This window comes from Paramormyrops kingsleyae, chromosome 19 (assembly GCF_048594095.1).
Source record: "Paramormyrops kingsleyae isolate MSU_618 chromosome 19, PKINGS_0.4, whole genome shotgun sequence".
NCBI classification, from domain to species: Eukaryota; Metazoa; Chordata; class Actinopteri; order Osteoglossiformes; family Mormyridae; genus Paramormyrops; species Paramormyrops kingsleyae.
Window position 1 is genome coordinate 28912370 of NC_132815.1, and position 13812 is coordinate 28926181.

General features: G+C 44.8%; 1 protein-coding gene across 7 annotated transcripts; it reads left to right on the forward strand.

Moving 5' to 3' along the window:
- Positions 1-697: 697 nt before the first annotated feature.
- LOC111833690 (uncharacterized) lies at positions 698-5616 on the forward strand. Of its 7 annotated transcripts, none has more exons than XR_011984234.1 (10): positions 698-893; positions 982-1053; positions 2055-2109; positions 2183-2212; positions 2299-2380; positions 2578-2692; positions 3902-3963; positions 4589-4645; positions 5107-5181; positions 5263-5294. XR_011984234.1 is itself a non-coding variant. In XM_023792218.1 (10 exons), exons 3-10 carry the CDS (start codon positions 999-1001, stop codon positions 5395-5397), a joined length of 606 nt encoding a protein of 201 aa, XP_023647986.1. In that variant the 5' UTR covers positions 722-750; positions 852-893; positions 982-998; the 3' UTR covers positions 5398-5616. The 7 variants fall into 7 exon arrangements, 6 of the variants coding, with proteins under 6 accessions (XP_023647984.1, XP_023647982.1, XP_023647983.1 ...); XM_023792218.1 differs by lacking the exon at positions 4589-4645 and having other exon boundaries at positions 722-750; positions 852-893; positions 2058-2109; positions 5263-5616; XM_023792217.2 differs by lacking the exon at positions 4589-4645 and having other exon boundaries at positions 728-750; positions 852-893; positions 5263-5616.
- The last annotated feature ends 8196 nt before the right edge of the window (positions 5617-13812 follow it).

Genomic DNA, 13812 nt, shown 5'->3' on the forward strand with positions numbered 1-13812 from the left:
TCTATCTATCTATCTATCTATCTATCTATCTATCTACCACAAAGCTGATACAACAATAAGGATTCTTTCACTTTACAAGAGCTGGACCCCTAATGTTTGTTTCCATTAATTTTTAATATTGGTTTATTGGGTAAGTGTCTTGATGATCATGGTCATGATGATATGTGACACCTTGAACAGAATGAGAGCAATTGACAAGTAAATGCTAAAACCTTACCCTAAACGTCACTCACTCTTTGCTACAGATTTAGTGATATAAAACAGTAAACAAATTTTTAAACAGATTTTAAAAGTACACAATATACGAAGACAACCTCCTAAAAATTAAGGAAATAAATAAATATAAATTTTAATTTAATTAGTGGAAAATATATGTGTAATTACACGCGCAAACAGCACCGGACTTTTTTGTAGCTGTTTATTTATTTATTTATTTTTGCTATTTATTACTGTGTTTCGGAAACAAATGGCAAATCAATGAGAATGTTGCGGTTGGCTCTTTGCGTAGAAATATATCGTTATATTTTAAGACTTGCTTTTGCTCATCCTTGTCTGCTTCTCTTGATGTTGCTTTATATCCATGACTCCGCAATTCCTTATGAGATCAACATTCATTGCAACGATGTTTTAGGCTATAGCCTCCTATCCAATAGAGGGCGACATAATATCAATGGCTTATATGCGGGGCGCAGGGTAAGCGAATAAGAATTTAAAATTTCAAGCGCGGGCATTGTTGTTGTAACAGTTAAGGTTAGTCAGTAGCGATATCGAATTTCGCATGTTAATATTATTCATTATATATATATTTTTCATTATAAAGCTAGTTTCTCTGGGGTTTTGCTGTTACATAGATCGTGCGTTTCTTGCCACGCTGCATTTCAGTGTTTTAAACAGTAGGTATCATTTTATTATTCATATGAAGTTAATCAGCAAGTTCCGTATGTACTAATTGATTAATAACTATTTTCTTTTGACTAATAGCGAGTAGTGCAGCGCAAATGGCTTCAAAAATTCCGGTGCATGTGGACAACCGTAGTGGAAACGCTGCAAATCGTAAGTAAATCACTAAATGGTCAGCTTTGCGATTGCGTTTGGGCTGTATTATTTACACACTTAAGATGGCAAAATAACCTGATCTGAACTGACAAAAATAGAAATGTCAATGTGTAAACCATGTTATAGGAAGGCAGCTGTTTTCGGTAATCTACAAATAATCCCCCCCCCCCCCGATTCTTCTGCTTTTAAATTTGTAGATGTGTCCAGTAATTTGTTACTGTCTAATCAAAAATACTGCGGTGGAGTATAACACGGTTTACCCAGTTTATGTATGAGTCGGGAACTACTGACGATATGCTATTAGACCCTGTTATATTCAGATGTTAGAATGTTTTCATTTGTACATGTGTCCTGTCGGTATAACCAGTGTAAATATTGTGGCGAAGGGCGAACCGAGGCATCGCGGGAGCAGAGAAACAGACTCGCTTGCCAGGGAGAACACGCTCTTTATTGGTAGTCCTGAGAAGGACTACAACGTACGGAAGAGGATTAGGGCCACCATGAAAATATTATTTGAATTCTGACTTTAATGTCAGAATTCTGACTTTTTTTTCCTATACTCAGAATTCTGAGATTAACAGAATTCCGTAACAACGGGCACCCAACGAGCACCGAAAATACAGGACAAACACAGGGTTGTCAGACGCTGAACTCTAAGATACACACACACACACACACGGTGGGAGATTTACGGAAGCTAATTGCACATGAGGATCGGACAGGGTAGGGTACACGCAAGACACTGGCAAACGCGCGCGCGACAATAAGGAATATGACCATTAACGATAACAATGCTGGGACATGCGTCCATTTTCCATTTTTTAGCTTGTATTATATATTCGTTTCAAACCATAGGTTTTCAGTTGCAGTATAAAAAGAACTATGCGATCTTAATCTGTTTATATAATACCTGTTTAGACGTGTGGATGTTTTGAAAAGTGGGTTCGACAGAATTCAAGCAACTGCTACACCAGCTGACTTTTTTTTCTTCTCTGAAGCAGAAGTTGCCGTTCAAGCTTCAAAACAAAGGAAAATTCAAAACGTTCTTTCAAGGTGGGTGTTGTGTGTCCATTGGTCTGTTGTTATAAAATGAAATTCATAACACCTGAAGTTCTTGTATTTACAGGAAAAAGCCTGCCATGAGGGTCCCCAGAGGGTAGGCCTTCATTCCAGTGAACATCTATGTAGACTTTGGGGGGTACGTTGAATGTTCCTTGAGTAAACCTCTCTTTCTTTGCATAGCTGTGATACAGAGCTGCATGAGCAGAATCTTGCTTTGCAAGCAAGTAATGAAGAGCTTACAAGAATCTTCTCGCAGTCGAAGGTTAGCAATCCTTTACTCGATTAATTCGTTCCGTTTGAATGGTTGGGGTAAAAGGTGGATTTTGTGTCACTGCATCGTGTGTATTTTGGCAGTTATGTTTTGCTGTTTCTGCCTGTTTTTGGTAAATGGTTAAGCTATAGATATTGTATGCATGCTTTCTGGAATAGGTTGTCTGTGATGTGTGTTTTTAAATGCAGGAGCAGGTGATCCAATTAGAACAGCAGTGCACAGCCCTTCATCAGGAGAACAGGGAGATCCGGAAGCAGCTCGACAGTTGCTGTCTGCTGCTGCTTGCTGGGAATGTTGATCCAGGTCAGTGGTCCCCAAACTTTCTCTGCAGGGCCCCCCTTTTCTAGATAGGAACATTATTGAGCCCCCCCATTCAAACTACACAGGTTCAGATTAAAACTTTTATTTCAAATACAACTCCCTTTTCTAATTGAGCTAAACAAATGCAATTACAAAATACAAATGGTGCAATTTCACCACTGTGGGAGAAAAAAGAGCAATTAATTAAAAATAAAAGTCCAGCATAAGCTTGAAATTATGCTAATGCAGATTTAACATTCATGTTAATATTCATTGGCGTACACAAATTAAAGTTTGTCTTACGATTACCGCATTTTGTTTTTAATGATAACTGCAGGTTTCAGCCTATACTATAGCACAAAACAACACTAAATCATACCCATTAATTGATAGTCTCCCTGCACTTCATGTAGAAAATTTTAAACCTCGTTTTTCATGATGTGGTTAGATTTTTTAACCGGCGCTGCAAAACGTCGTCACGCGTCACCATGTCTTATGGTACAAAAACCTTGCAAGAGCAAGACGACTTAAGACAGATTGTACAGCACCTCTCAGCCGGCTGAACAAACTGGAACAGCCTCCGTGACGACACAACTTTGCCCTTATTGGCTGAAGAACGTGATGTTTGTATCCCAGGAAGTTCCAATGCGTTATCTGCTATTTCTCCCGAATATCACGTAAAGCAGTGAGAACTGGTTTTCAGTTAATTTACCTGGTAAAATAAAGTTTAAATAAATGACATAAATGCTCTAATAGTACACGTAAGTTAATGGTTTATTTATTGTTAGTTACTGTAATGTTGCGCTGCTTTATTTGGTTAATCGTCCAGTTTGTGAAGAGATTATTTTAAGGTGGCACATGCCCCTGAGGCTATCCCATTGGTGCGCCTCCCACGCAATACCTCTGCGCCCCCTTAGGGGGGCGCGCCCCCCAGTTTGGGAACCACTGATCCAGGTGATTCACTTGAACTTTGGACTTGCACTTTAATGATGTTTGTAGTGTATTTAAATGAATGGTGAATTACTGTGTACAGCATAGAGCATTATTGACATAGATCAGCTTTACCTTGAAATGTTCCGTTTGAGCTGGGTGTTTTCTCAAAGGAAATTTCATGAGTGAATCCTGCTGTCCCTGTAGGATAAGGAGTTGTAAAAGTTAAATATCAGTTGGCTTTCTCACAGTACTGTCACAGCTGTAATGTTTTTCTTTCAGTTTTGGGTCAGAGAGTTGCAGAAATGACAAAACAGAATGAAGAACAGCAGAAGGATGTCATGGTGAGCCCTTCATAAAGTAATTAGGTTTTCTAAATCCAAGCTATTGTTTGTGACCCATGCATGGCTTCAATCTGTTTTTCTACACAAATACAGGGAGTCACTGGGATCACAAAGCCTATTAAATTAAAAATTCAGGTTAAATACATTGATTCATAATAATGAATACACACACTTCTTTCTGACGCTCGTTAACTTGCACTACCAGTCAAAAGTTTTTGTATGCCACAGGTTTATCCCCCCTGTTCCATTTATTTCATGAACTGCAGATTTTTTAGTGTTAAGCACTGGAAAGTTGAGTGAAGAGAGAGAAATGAAAATATGTCAAAACAAGTTTCCTTTATAATATGGAAAGAGTGTGTAAGAATGTATGTCTGACATCCAATTAACAGGTTGTGTGGTGCTGGCATAGTCAAATTCTACACTGTCCTTTACCTCTTACATTTAACTGTTTCATCCCATGAGCAGTATTTAATGTCCCTTGTAGAAAGAACACCTCAAATTTTCTCTCTGTTATAACTGCTAATCAAAGATGATATTTTCTTGCTAAAATAATAAATAATAATAATAATCGATACTTTATTGATCCCCATGGGGAAATTTTCTTTTTACACCTCCCTCCCTCAAGGACCCGCAGACGTGCTGATGGCTTACAAGCACTGAGCCACACACTGCCCCCCAAATGGTGAACATACTGTAAATTTATTTGCTGGCAAAGAATATTGAGTGTATTTTAGTAAATGTTAAGTGAGTAACATTCAAATGTAGTAAATCTCACTGTGAAACTTTTGACTGGTAGTGTACCTATAAATTTAACTGAGAGAAGATGTCCTTCATAACCTGGACACTGCTTGTAAACTTTGAAGCTTACATTAGTTTATACAAATACTGTATTGTAGAGTTGCAGCCTTTTCATGTCTCACTTCTTGGGGGGTGGGGATTCAGATTTAAATGGAACGTGCAAATGTGAGGGATTGTAAAAATATATATGAAAATGTATAGCTTAATTTTGGCCTGCTGGAATGGTCTGTTTAAATTCTGTATTGCAGAATCTGTATGTGCAGGCCAGTCAATGACTTTAATTGCAGTCTCATTGTATGTGACTGATTATGATTGACTATTTCCCCCACCACCGCCACCTTAAAGAATGCTGCAGCGGATCTGCTTGGAGAGCTGAAGACTTTTGGGAAATTGGCCTCGGGACACAGACAGCAGCTGCAGGTTGGTGAACACTGTGGTCTATTCTGTTGTTGCATCGGCAATGATTTGTGGGAGGCAGTTTTTACAATGTAACTATTGCAGCAGGTGCAGGAGACAATGAGGGTGCTTAAGAGCAGCCAAGAGCAGCACTGTGAGGAGAGGAAGGGCTTTTCTCTGGAAGTGGAGACGATGGAGAGGGCCCTGGAGGATGCCGAAGCTCTGCTGCAGGACATATAACAGCCAGATTGTATCTTTACTTAATCCGTAAGCTTCAGCACAGCATATCTATTATACTGTGCTATGTTGTACCATTATTCAAAGCCAATCTTTCAGTATTCTTGTAAACTACTATACTCCTTGGTCTGGAATATGTGCTGTTTTGCCTCTTTCTTCCTCAGATTAATTTTTTAAATGTTATTGATATAATAAAGTCTTATTTATGCTTTGCATATCCAATTGGGGAGGTATCCTTAAAATAGAACTGGTAGAAAATTGTGTGTATGTATATTAAGGGTCCAACGGATCACAAAGCTTATGTTTTTCAGATTTTGAGTCACGGATTGTCTCATTTTTTTGGATCCGTAAAAAAGACAGCTATGCGTCCATTTATTACTTAAAGAACACTTAAAGCAAGGAAATTTTAACATACCTTTTTCACATGAACACAACTGCTTTGTCTGTATCTTTTCACTGCAACTACATCGTGAGGAAGTCCACGATCATTATTGTTTTATGTTGGGATTGCAATTTACACTATATGGACAAAAGTATTTGGATACACCTCTCAATCATTAAATTGAAGTGTTTCATTCAGACCCATTGCCAAGTGTATAAAATCAAGCACCTAGCCATGCAGTCAGGTTTGCAAACATTTCTGAAAGAATGGGTCATTTTGAGGAGCTCGGTGAATTCAAGTGTGGTACCGTTATAGGATGCCACCTTGGCAAAAAGTTTGTGAAATTTCTTCCTTGCTATATATTCCATGGTCAATTGTAAATGTGTAAAAGTTGCCAACGTTCTGGTGTTAATCACAGCACAACTTAGCGCCTGCAGTTTCATGGAATGGGCTTCCATGGCTGAGCAGCTGCATACAAACCTCACATCACCAAATGCAATGCCAGGAGTCAGATGAAGTAGTGTGAACTTGCTGCCACTGGATGCTGGAGCAGTGGAAATGTGTTCTGTGCAGTGAAGAATCTTGTTTCTCTGTCTGGCAGACTAATGGATGAGTATGGGTTTGGCAGATTCCATTTTAGTTAAATGTGGTTCAGCCGAAAGTTAGTCTTGGGTAGGTAATAGTTAATTTGGTTATTTTAAAAGTTTAATTTCAAAGATTATCTCTGATGCTATCGGATAACTAAAAAAAGTTCCATTTTAACGCAAGTGTTAATTCACTGTTTTGTTGTACTCAGCACTTAATTGTTTTAACTATACGTTAATTAGATCAACTAAAAGTTAAATACGCTATATAAATATACTGGGCTGGGAGTAAAGGATCATAGTGAGTTAGGTAATTATGTGGCCAGCTCAGTGTTGTGTTTGCAAGATGTTTACCGTTCTGGATGTTTGTGTCCAGTCGGACTTCATCTGCGAGCGATGTAAGTTAGTAGACTCGCTCATGGTCAAGGTTCGTGACCTCGAGGAGCAACTGGCTCTCATCCGATGCAAGGAGTTAGAGGAGAGAGGGAGACTGTGTGTATGTCACAAGCAGGGAGGGGGAGAATGAGGAACAGATAGGTCGAGAGCTGGGTGAACGTAGGTCATAGACGTAGAAAAGGGCATACACAGTTCATAGATGCGGCATCACCTGAAGTGACTGTCTAACCGCATTCAGGTGCTTCCAGCTTTAGACACTGGGGAGGCAGGTGGGTGCTTGGGCACCAAGGAGCCCTCTCCCCCCAGGAGGAGGGAGGTTGTGGTAGTAGGGAATTCAATTATTAGAAGTGCAGACAGTTATGTGTGCACCTGGGATAGAGGGTCCCGTATGGTGTCTTGCCTGCCTGGTGCCCAGGTAGGGGACCTTCCGTGCACAGGCTTTTGGCCCCAGCCGGGGTGGATCCAGTCGTCATGGTGCATGTTGGCACCAACGACATAGGCAAGGGCAGGAGGGCTGTTCTGCAGGATAAATTTATAGAAGTTGCAGATAAGCTTAGAATCAGAAAATCCATGGTGGTATTCTCTGGAATACTTCCTGTGGCATGTGCAAGCCAGGCTAAGTTAGCTGAGATAAAGACAATAAATGCGTGGCTAAATAGGTGGTGTAGGAAAGAGGGGTTTAGGTTTATGAGGCACTGGAAGTCCTTCTGGAACAGGTGGGACCTGTTCAAGCCGGATGGGGTGCATCTGAACCAGGGGGGAACCGGTGTATTGGGGAGGCATATGTGTAGAGTAGTTGAGGAATGTTTCAACTAGGGACTGGGGGGGCAGGGAGGTTAAGAATATAGGTTCGGGAGAAACAGAAGCCCCAATTAATACTAAAAGTGGTCACTGTAAAAGGCCTGCGGTCTGTATTTAAACGCTAAGAGTACTAGAAACAAAATTCATGATTTGGAGGCTTCAATTTCATCAGACACTTACGACATTATAGGAATAACAAAAACGTGTTGTGTTTTTTTCTTCCCTGCCAATAAGGAGTCAGGAGCCGCTTGTGTAGATATTCAGATTCAGCCTTTATTGCAACAATGGCGTTACAACCAAGGCCAGACACAAGTGTGTTCGATACTGTTTTACACCAATTTTTATACATTTTCTTATTATGTAACAATACCTTGTCACTTAACCATCATCATTCCCTCAACCATTCACCATCGTTGTTTTCTCCCTTAATCCACACCCCTTTATGATAAGTTTGTCAATCATCTCTTTTACTGCTTGGTGCCTCGGCTGAATATAACGGTGGCGTGACCATCTCTACTTGTTTTTTTTTTTTTTTGAATACCCAGCCGTGAACTTTTGGTGAACTAAGGCAAATACCTTCCTTCAGTAGCAAACCTTGGCAGCTTCTGCTTGTTGCAGATTCTCTGGCTAAAGGGTTAATAAGGTATTTGTCCTTCAACATGGTGATAAGCTGCAGATAAGTACAGATTCATACATTAAAGGCTAACAAAATAGCTAACAGATACAGAAACTTCTAAGCCAATGTAAGGTGCTCATTCATGCTTGGTTTTTCGTCACGTTTGGAGTTCACTGATAAAAATAATAGTACAGAAGCTGTATGGATAAAACTAGATGCTAAAAACTTAAATGACCTAATTGTCGGTGTTTGTTATAGAGCACCTAATGTAGCTGCAGAGGAAACAATGTTATATGACGTTATCAGGATTATAAGTAAAAATTATGTAGTGGTTTTGGGTTTGGATTTTAATTTACCTGGGATACAGTGGGACATAGTCTCTTCTGTAAATGAACTTGAGATGGTGGAAAATTAGTACAGGATTGTTTTTTTACTCAGTTTGTTAATACCCCTACCAGGGGAGAAGCCCTTCTTGATATTGTTTTCTCTAACAACCAGGATAGGATTGGAAAATTAGAGGTTTTAGAAGCACTGGACAGTAGTGGTCATAACATGGTTAAATTTGAGGTTAAGTTTAGTGTCCGAAGAGCAAAGTCCAAAACAAAAGTATACAACATTAGGAAGGCTAACTTTAATGATATGAGACTGAAACTAGAAACTGTAAACTGGATGGAGTGAAATAGCAAAACGGTTGAAGAGGCATGGGAATTTTTTAAAAGCACATTGTTGCAAGTGCAAGAGGACTTTATACCTGTTTCCAGCAAAACTAAATCTAGGAAACTGCAACCAAGGTGGTTTACTAAGGAAAGTAAGAATAAAGTCAGGAGGAAAAGGCCTAATATTTTAATTCCAAAAAAGCTGTAGAAGCTGAAATCGTTCATTTGCAGGATAGTAAGTGCCTTATAATTGAAAATGAAATTGATATAGTAAATGATTTTAATGATTATTTTGCACGGTTGTTCACAGTAGAGAACACAAGTAACTTACCACCATTTAGTAGGAATACAGCATCGTCTATGACCAATATACAGTGGTACCTTGGTTTGTGAGCATAATTATCATCGGTAACATGCTTGTAATCCAAAGCACTCGTATATCAAAGCGAATTTTCCCATAAGAAGTAATGGAAACTCAGAGGATTTGTTCCACAACCAAAAAATATTCATATAAAAATTATTAATGCAAAATATAAAGTAAAAATACATAAAACAAATTAACCTGCACTTTACCTTTGAAAAGAATAGTGGATGGTGTGAGGGAAACGAGAGAGAGAGGAGAAGAGGAGGGTTATTTTGTAGGACGACTCACTATAACTAACGGAATCACCGCTATCTGTTGGCTTGCTGGAATCTTTTTCTTTTGTGCAACTTTAACAAGGAACCTATCCAATGACAGCTGCTTTTGTCTCCTTTTTGATTTCCTGGAAATGTGACATTGCATTGTCTTTAAGCAGATTCATCGCTTGCACTGCTATGCTCTTATCCGGATGGCGCTTTTCTACTAAATTTTGACTATACAAGTGAGGCACACTGACTGATGGGAGACAATTACCCACAATCCCGCAGCGAAAGAGAGAGAAGAACCATCGGTTCAGTTGTGATCACGTAACGCTAGGCAGACAAAGCGTACATATAATACTTGTATTGCAAGACCTCGTTTATCAAGTTAAAATTAATTTTAAATTTGTGCTCGTATTGCAAAACACTCGCAAACCAAATTACTCGCAATCCAAGGTTTTACTGTATGTATAACTGATGTGAGTACAAAGTAAGGCTGATGTGGTACAAAGCCTAGCTAAGCTCAAAATAAATAAATCACAGGTCCCTGATGGCATCTTACCTATAGTTTTAAAAAAGATGAGGGATATTATTAGCCAACCTTTAACTTTACTATTTCAGAAATCCCTATCTGCTGATGTGGTACCTTCTGATTAGAAGCATGCTAATATAACACCTATATTCAAACAAGGGGATAGAAGTAATACAGCAAACTATAGGCCAATCAGTATAACTTGCATAACTGGAAAAGTCATGGAAGTTATAATCCAAGTGAAAATGGTAGATTACCTAGATTAAAATAACATTCTGAGGGATAGCCAACATGGATTTAGGAGAGGTAGGTCCTGTTTAACTAATTTGCTTGAGTTCTTTGAGGAAGCTACAAGAGAAATTGATCACAAAAAGTTCTATGATGTGATCTACTTAGATTTCCAGAAGGCCTTTGAACTTAAGATCAAAGCTGCAGGGATTTTAGGAACAGCTTGGAAAGAAAACTGGTTAACAGCAGTGGATAGTTATGAGAGGCACAATGTCACAGTGGGCCTGCGTTCATAGTGGGGTACCGCAGGGTTCAATTTTAGGACCACTATTGTTCCTAATTTACATTAATGATATTGGCACCAATACATACTGTCATGATCCGCTCTGTCCGCTCCTGATGTGTGCCATGCCCACCTCGTTACCTCGTGTTCAGCCCTAATTGTGATCGCCTGTGTCCTGTTAAGTCTAGCTTGTCTTTTGTATTTAGTCCTCGTCTGAGTCAGTCTTCCCCAGACTTGTCATTGTATTGTCATGCGCTGTGCTTTGTCCGTCAGTCTGCCTCCATTAAACCCCATTCGTCCTGATTCACGGCTCCGTACGTCTGCTTTCCTGCTCACTTGCCCGCGATCGTGACAGAATGACAAGTCTCAGAAATAAGCTCAGCGCTACTGGGGAAGTCCTCCCCATGGAGGACGAGGTGATTCGGTGGACGAACCAGTTAGATCACCACCCGGATCCCGAAGCCCGCCGGCTGGTAGAAGGCTGTTGGGAGCTCCTAGATAGGAGGTTCCGTACCGGCGAGGAACAGCTGCTCCAGCAGGTGGGCGAAAACCTGCAGCAGCTGAGGGTGAGAGCGGCTGTTTGGCTACCCCTCCCGGGGTGTGCCGCCCGGGAACCGCCCCCCGACTCGCTACCAGCCACCTTCCCGGTTTCAAAAAGGGCTGATAATAGAACGCGCAACCCTGAGCTTCACGCGGCTACGGCCGCTCAGCAGCTACGGCCGCTGTGGGGAGCTGCCCTGGGTCCCAGAGGGCTCCGCTCTCCCCCTCGCCAAGAAGAGACGCCGTGGAAAAGAGAGGAAAGCCCATCCGACGACGCTCTTCTTGGGAGCGTGCTCCCTTCTCCCCGTCTTGGAGGACGCCTGTGTTACCGGTGAGCCCCATGACGAGGAGACCCTGCCTCCTTTAGAGGCTGGGGATGACCGGCCAGAGCGCTGTCCCGGAAGAGGGATCAGCGCCGTAAGAGACGCAAGTCCCCGGGTCCCTAAAGCACTTAAAGGGACGGCGCCAACGCGCTCAGAACCCCTCCCGCCTGCTGCTGCTGCTGCCACCGATCTGCCTGCAGCACCGCCTGTTGCTGCTGCCGCCGCTCTGCCCGCGGCACCGCCTGTCCTTCCTGACCCGCCTGTCCTGCCTGACCCGCCTGTCCTGCCTGACCCGCCTGTCCTGCCTGACCCGCCTGCCCAGACAGCGGCTACACCTGCTGCTGCGGCTGCCGCTTTGACTGCAGCTCTGCTCGAGGTGGCCGCGGTTACGCCCCCTGCTGGCCGTGTGATGGCGGCGCCCGCCGCGGCACCCCCTGCTGGCCGCTTGCCGGCAGAAGAAGACGCCGCTCTGCCCGTGGCAGCTCCTGCTGGCCACTCGCCTGACCTGCCCTTCTCGCCTGTCCTGTCCGGCCAGCCCTGCTCGCCGGTCCTACCCGTTTTGCCTGTCCTGCCCGGCCAGCCCTGCTCCTGCTCGCCTGTCCTGCCCGGCCAGCCCTGCTCCTGCTCGCCTGTCCTGCCCGGCCAGCCCTGCTCCTGCTCGCCTGTCCTGCCCGGCCAGCCCTGCTCCTGCTCGCTTGTCCTGCCGGCGCCTGAACTACCTGTTTCGCCTGTCCTGCCGGCGCCTGAACTGCCTGAGGTGGCCGCGGTTGTGCCCCCTGCTGGCCGCGTGATGGCGGCGCCCGCCGCAGCGCCCCCTGCTGGCCGCGTGATGGCGGCGCCCGCCGAGGCGCCTGCAGTGGCCCCTGCTCTGCCTGCAGCGCCCCCTGCTGGCCGCTCGCCTGACCTGCCCGTCTGGCCTCTGGCTGCACCGCCTGCGGCCATGCCCGCGGCTTCATCACCGGCTGCTGCCGCTGCTCTGCCCGCGGCGTCCCCTGTTGGCAGCTCGCCGGTCCAGCCCTGCTTGCCTGTCCAGCCGGTCCAGCCCTGCTCGTCGGCGGCTCTGGGTGCCCCGCCTGTTGCCTCCTTAGAGGCCCTGACTCTTATCCGCCCGGCTCTGTCCTCCCTCCTGACTCCCTCGCCCTTACCCCGGCAAGGCCAACGCCCCCCAGGACCCCACCTTTCGGTGTCCCGTAAGGGACGGGGACATAGGCGTCGGGCCCGGGTCCCGCCCGCCCTGCCCCCTGGCTCGCCCGTTCGGCCCCTGGCTGTGGCTCGGTGGCTGCCTGCGGGTCCTCGGGGTCGGCGATCGCCGCCGGGTCCCCCCCTGGATCCTCGGTCCCGCCTCCGGCTCCATGTCGGTCGCCTCCGGGCCACCCTGCTCCGGCTGGGCGTCGGACAGCGCCTTCCCCGGCTTCGGCTGCGCCTCCGCCTCCCGTGGCTTCCCCCTCCTGCCTGCCTTCACTGGTGTTCCCTCCTGCTCCCTCCGTGTCCCCTCCGTCACTCCCTCGTCCGGTTCCCTTGGCCCCTGGGTGGTCCCCTCCTGCTCCCTCCTCCCTCTCCCCTGCGGCCCCTCCGGCCGCTGCCCGTCACCCGCCTGGGCTCCCTCGTGCTCCCCTTGTTCCTCCTCCCTTTCCGTTTGTCCCGCCTGTCTCTGCTCCTCGTCCCTCTCTGTCTCCTTCGTTCACTCCTGGCCCTTTTGTTCCGCCTTTCTCCCCTTCTGTGTCTCCCTTCCTTGTCTGCCTGTCTGCCTTCCCTGTTCTGTGTCAGGTCCTGTCTTTCTTTTCGTCCTTGTTCTTGTTTTGTGTCTCTGTCTTGTTCCCTGTTCTTCGTTGATGGTTTTTGGTTTTTGTCTTCCAGGTCCTGTTCCCCCGGTCTCGTCCCGTCCGTCGCCTCCTCTCGGGCGCGCCCGGTGTGCGCGCCTTTGGGGGGGGGTTCTGTCATGATCCGCTCCGTCCGCTCCTGATGTGTGCCACGCCCACCTCGTTACCTCGTGTTCAGCCCTAATTGTGATCGCCTGTGTCCTGTTAAGTCTAGCTTGTCTTTTGTATTTAGTCCTCGTCTGAGTCAGTCTTCCCCAGACTTGTCATTGTATTGTCATGTGCTGTGCTTTGTCCGTCAGTCTGCCTCCATTAAACCCCGTTCGTCCTGATTCACGGCTCCGTACGTCTGCTTTCCTGCTCACTTGCCCGCGATCGTGACACATACAGTAATCTGGTTAAATTTGCAGACAACACCAAGGTGGGTGGTGTAGCAGATACTGATCTAGCAGCATAGAGGCTACAACGGGATCTTGATTTAATTAGTGACTGGGCTGATACCTGGCAGATGAAGTTGAACATAGATAAATGTAAGGTAATCCATGCAGGGAGCAGAAATATAAAGTACAGATATTTTATGGGTTCCACTGAAATAAAGGTAGCTGATTCCGAGAAAGATCTCGGTGTGTATGTTGATGC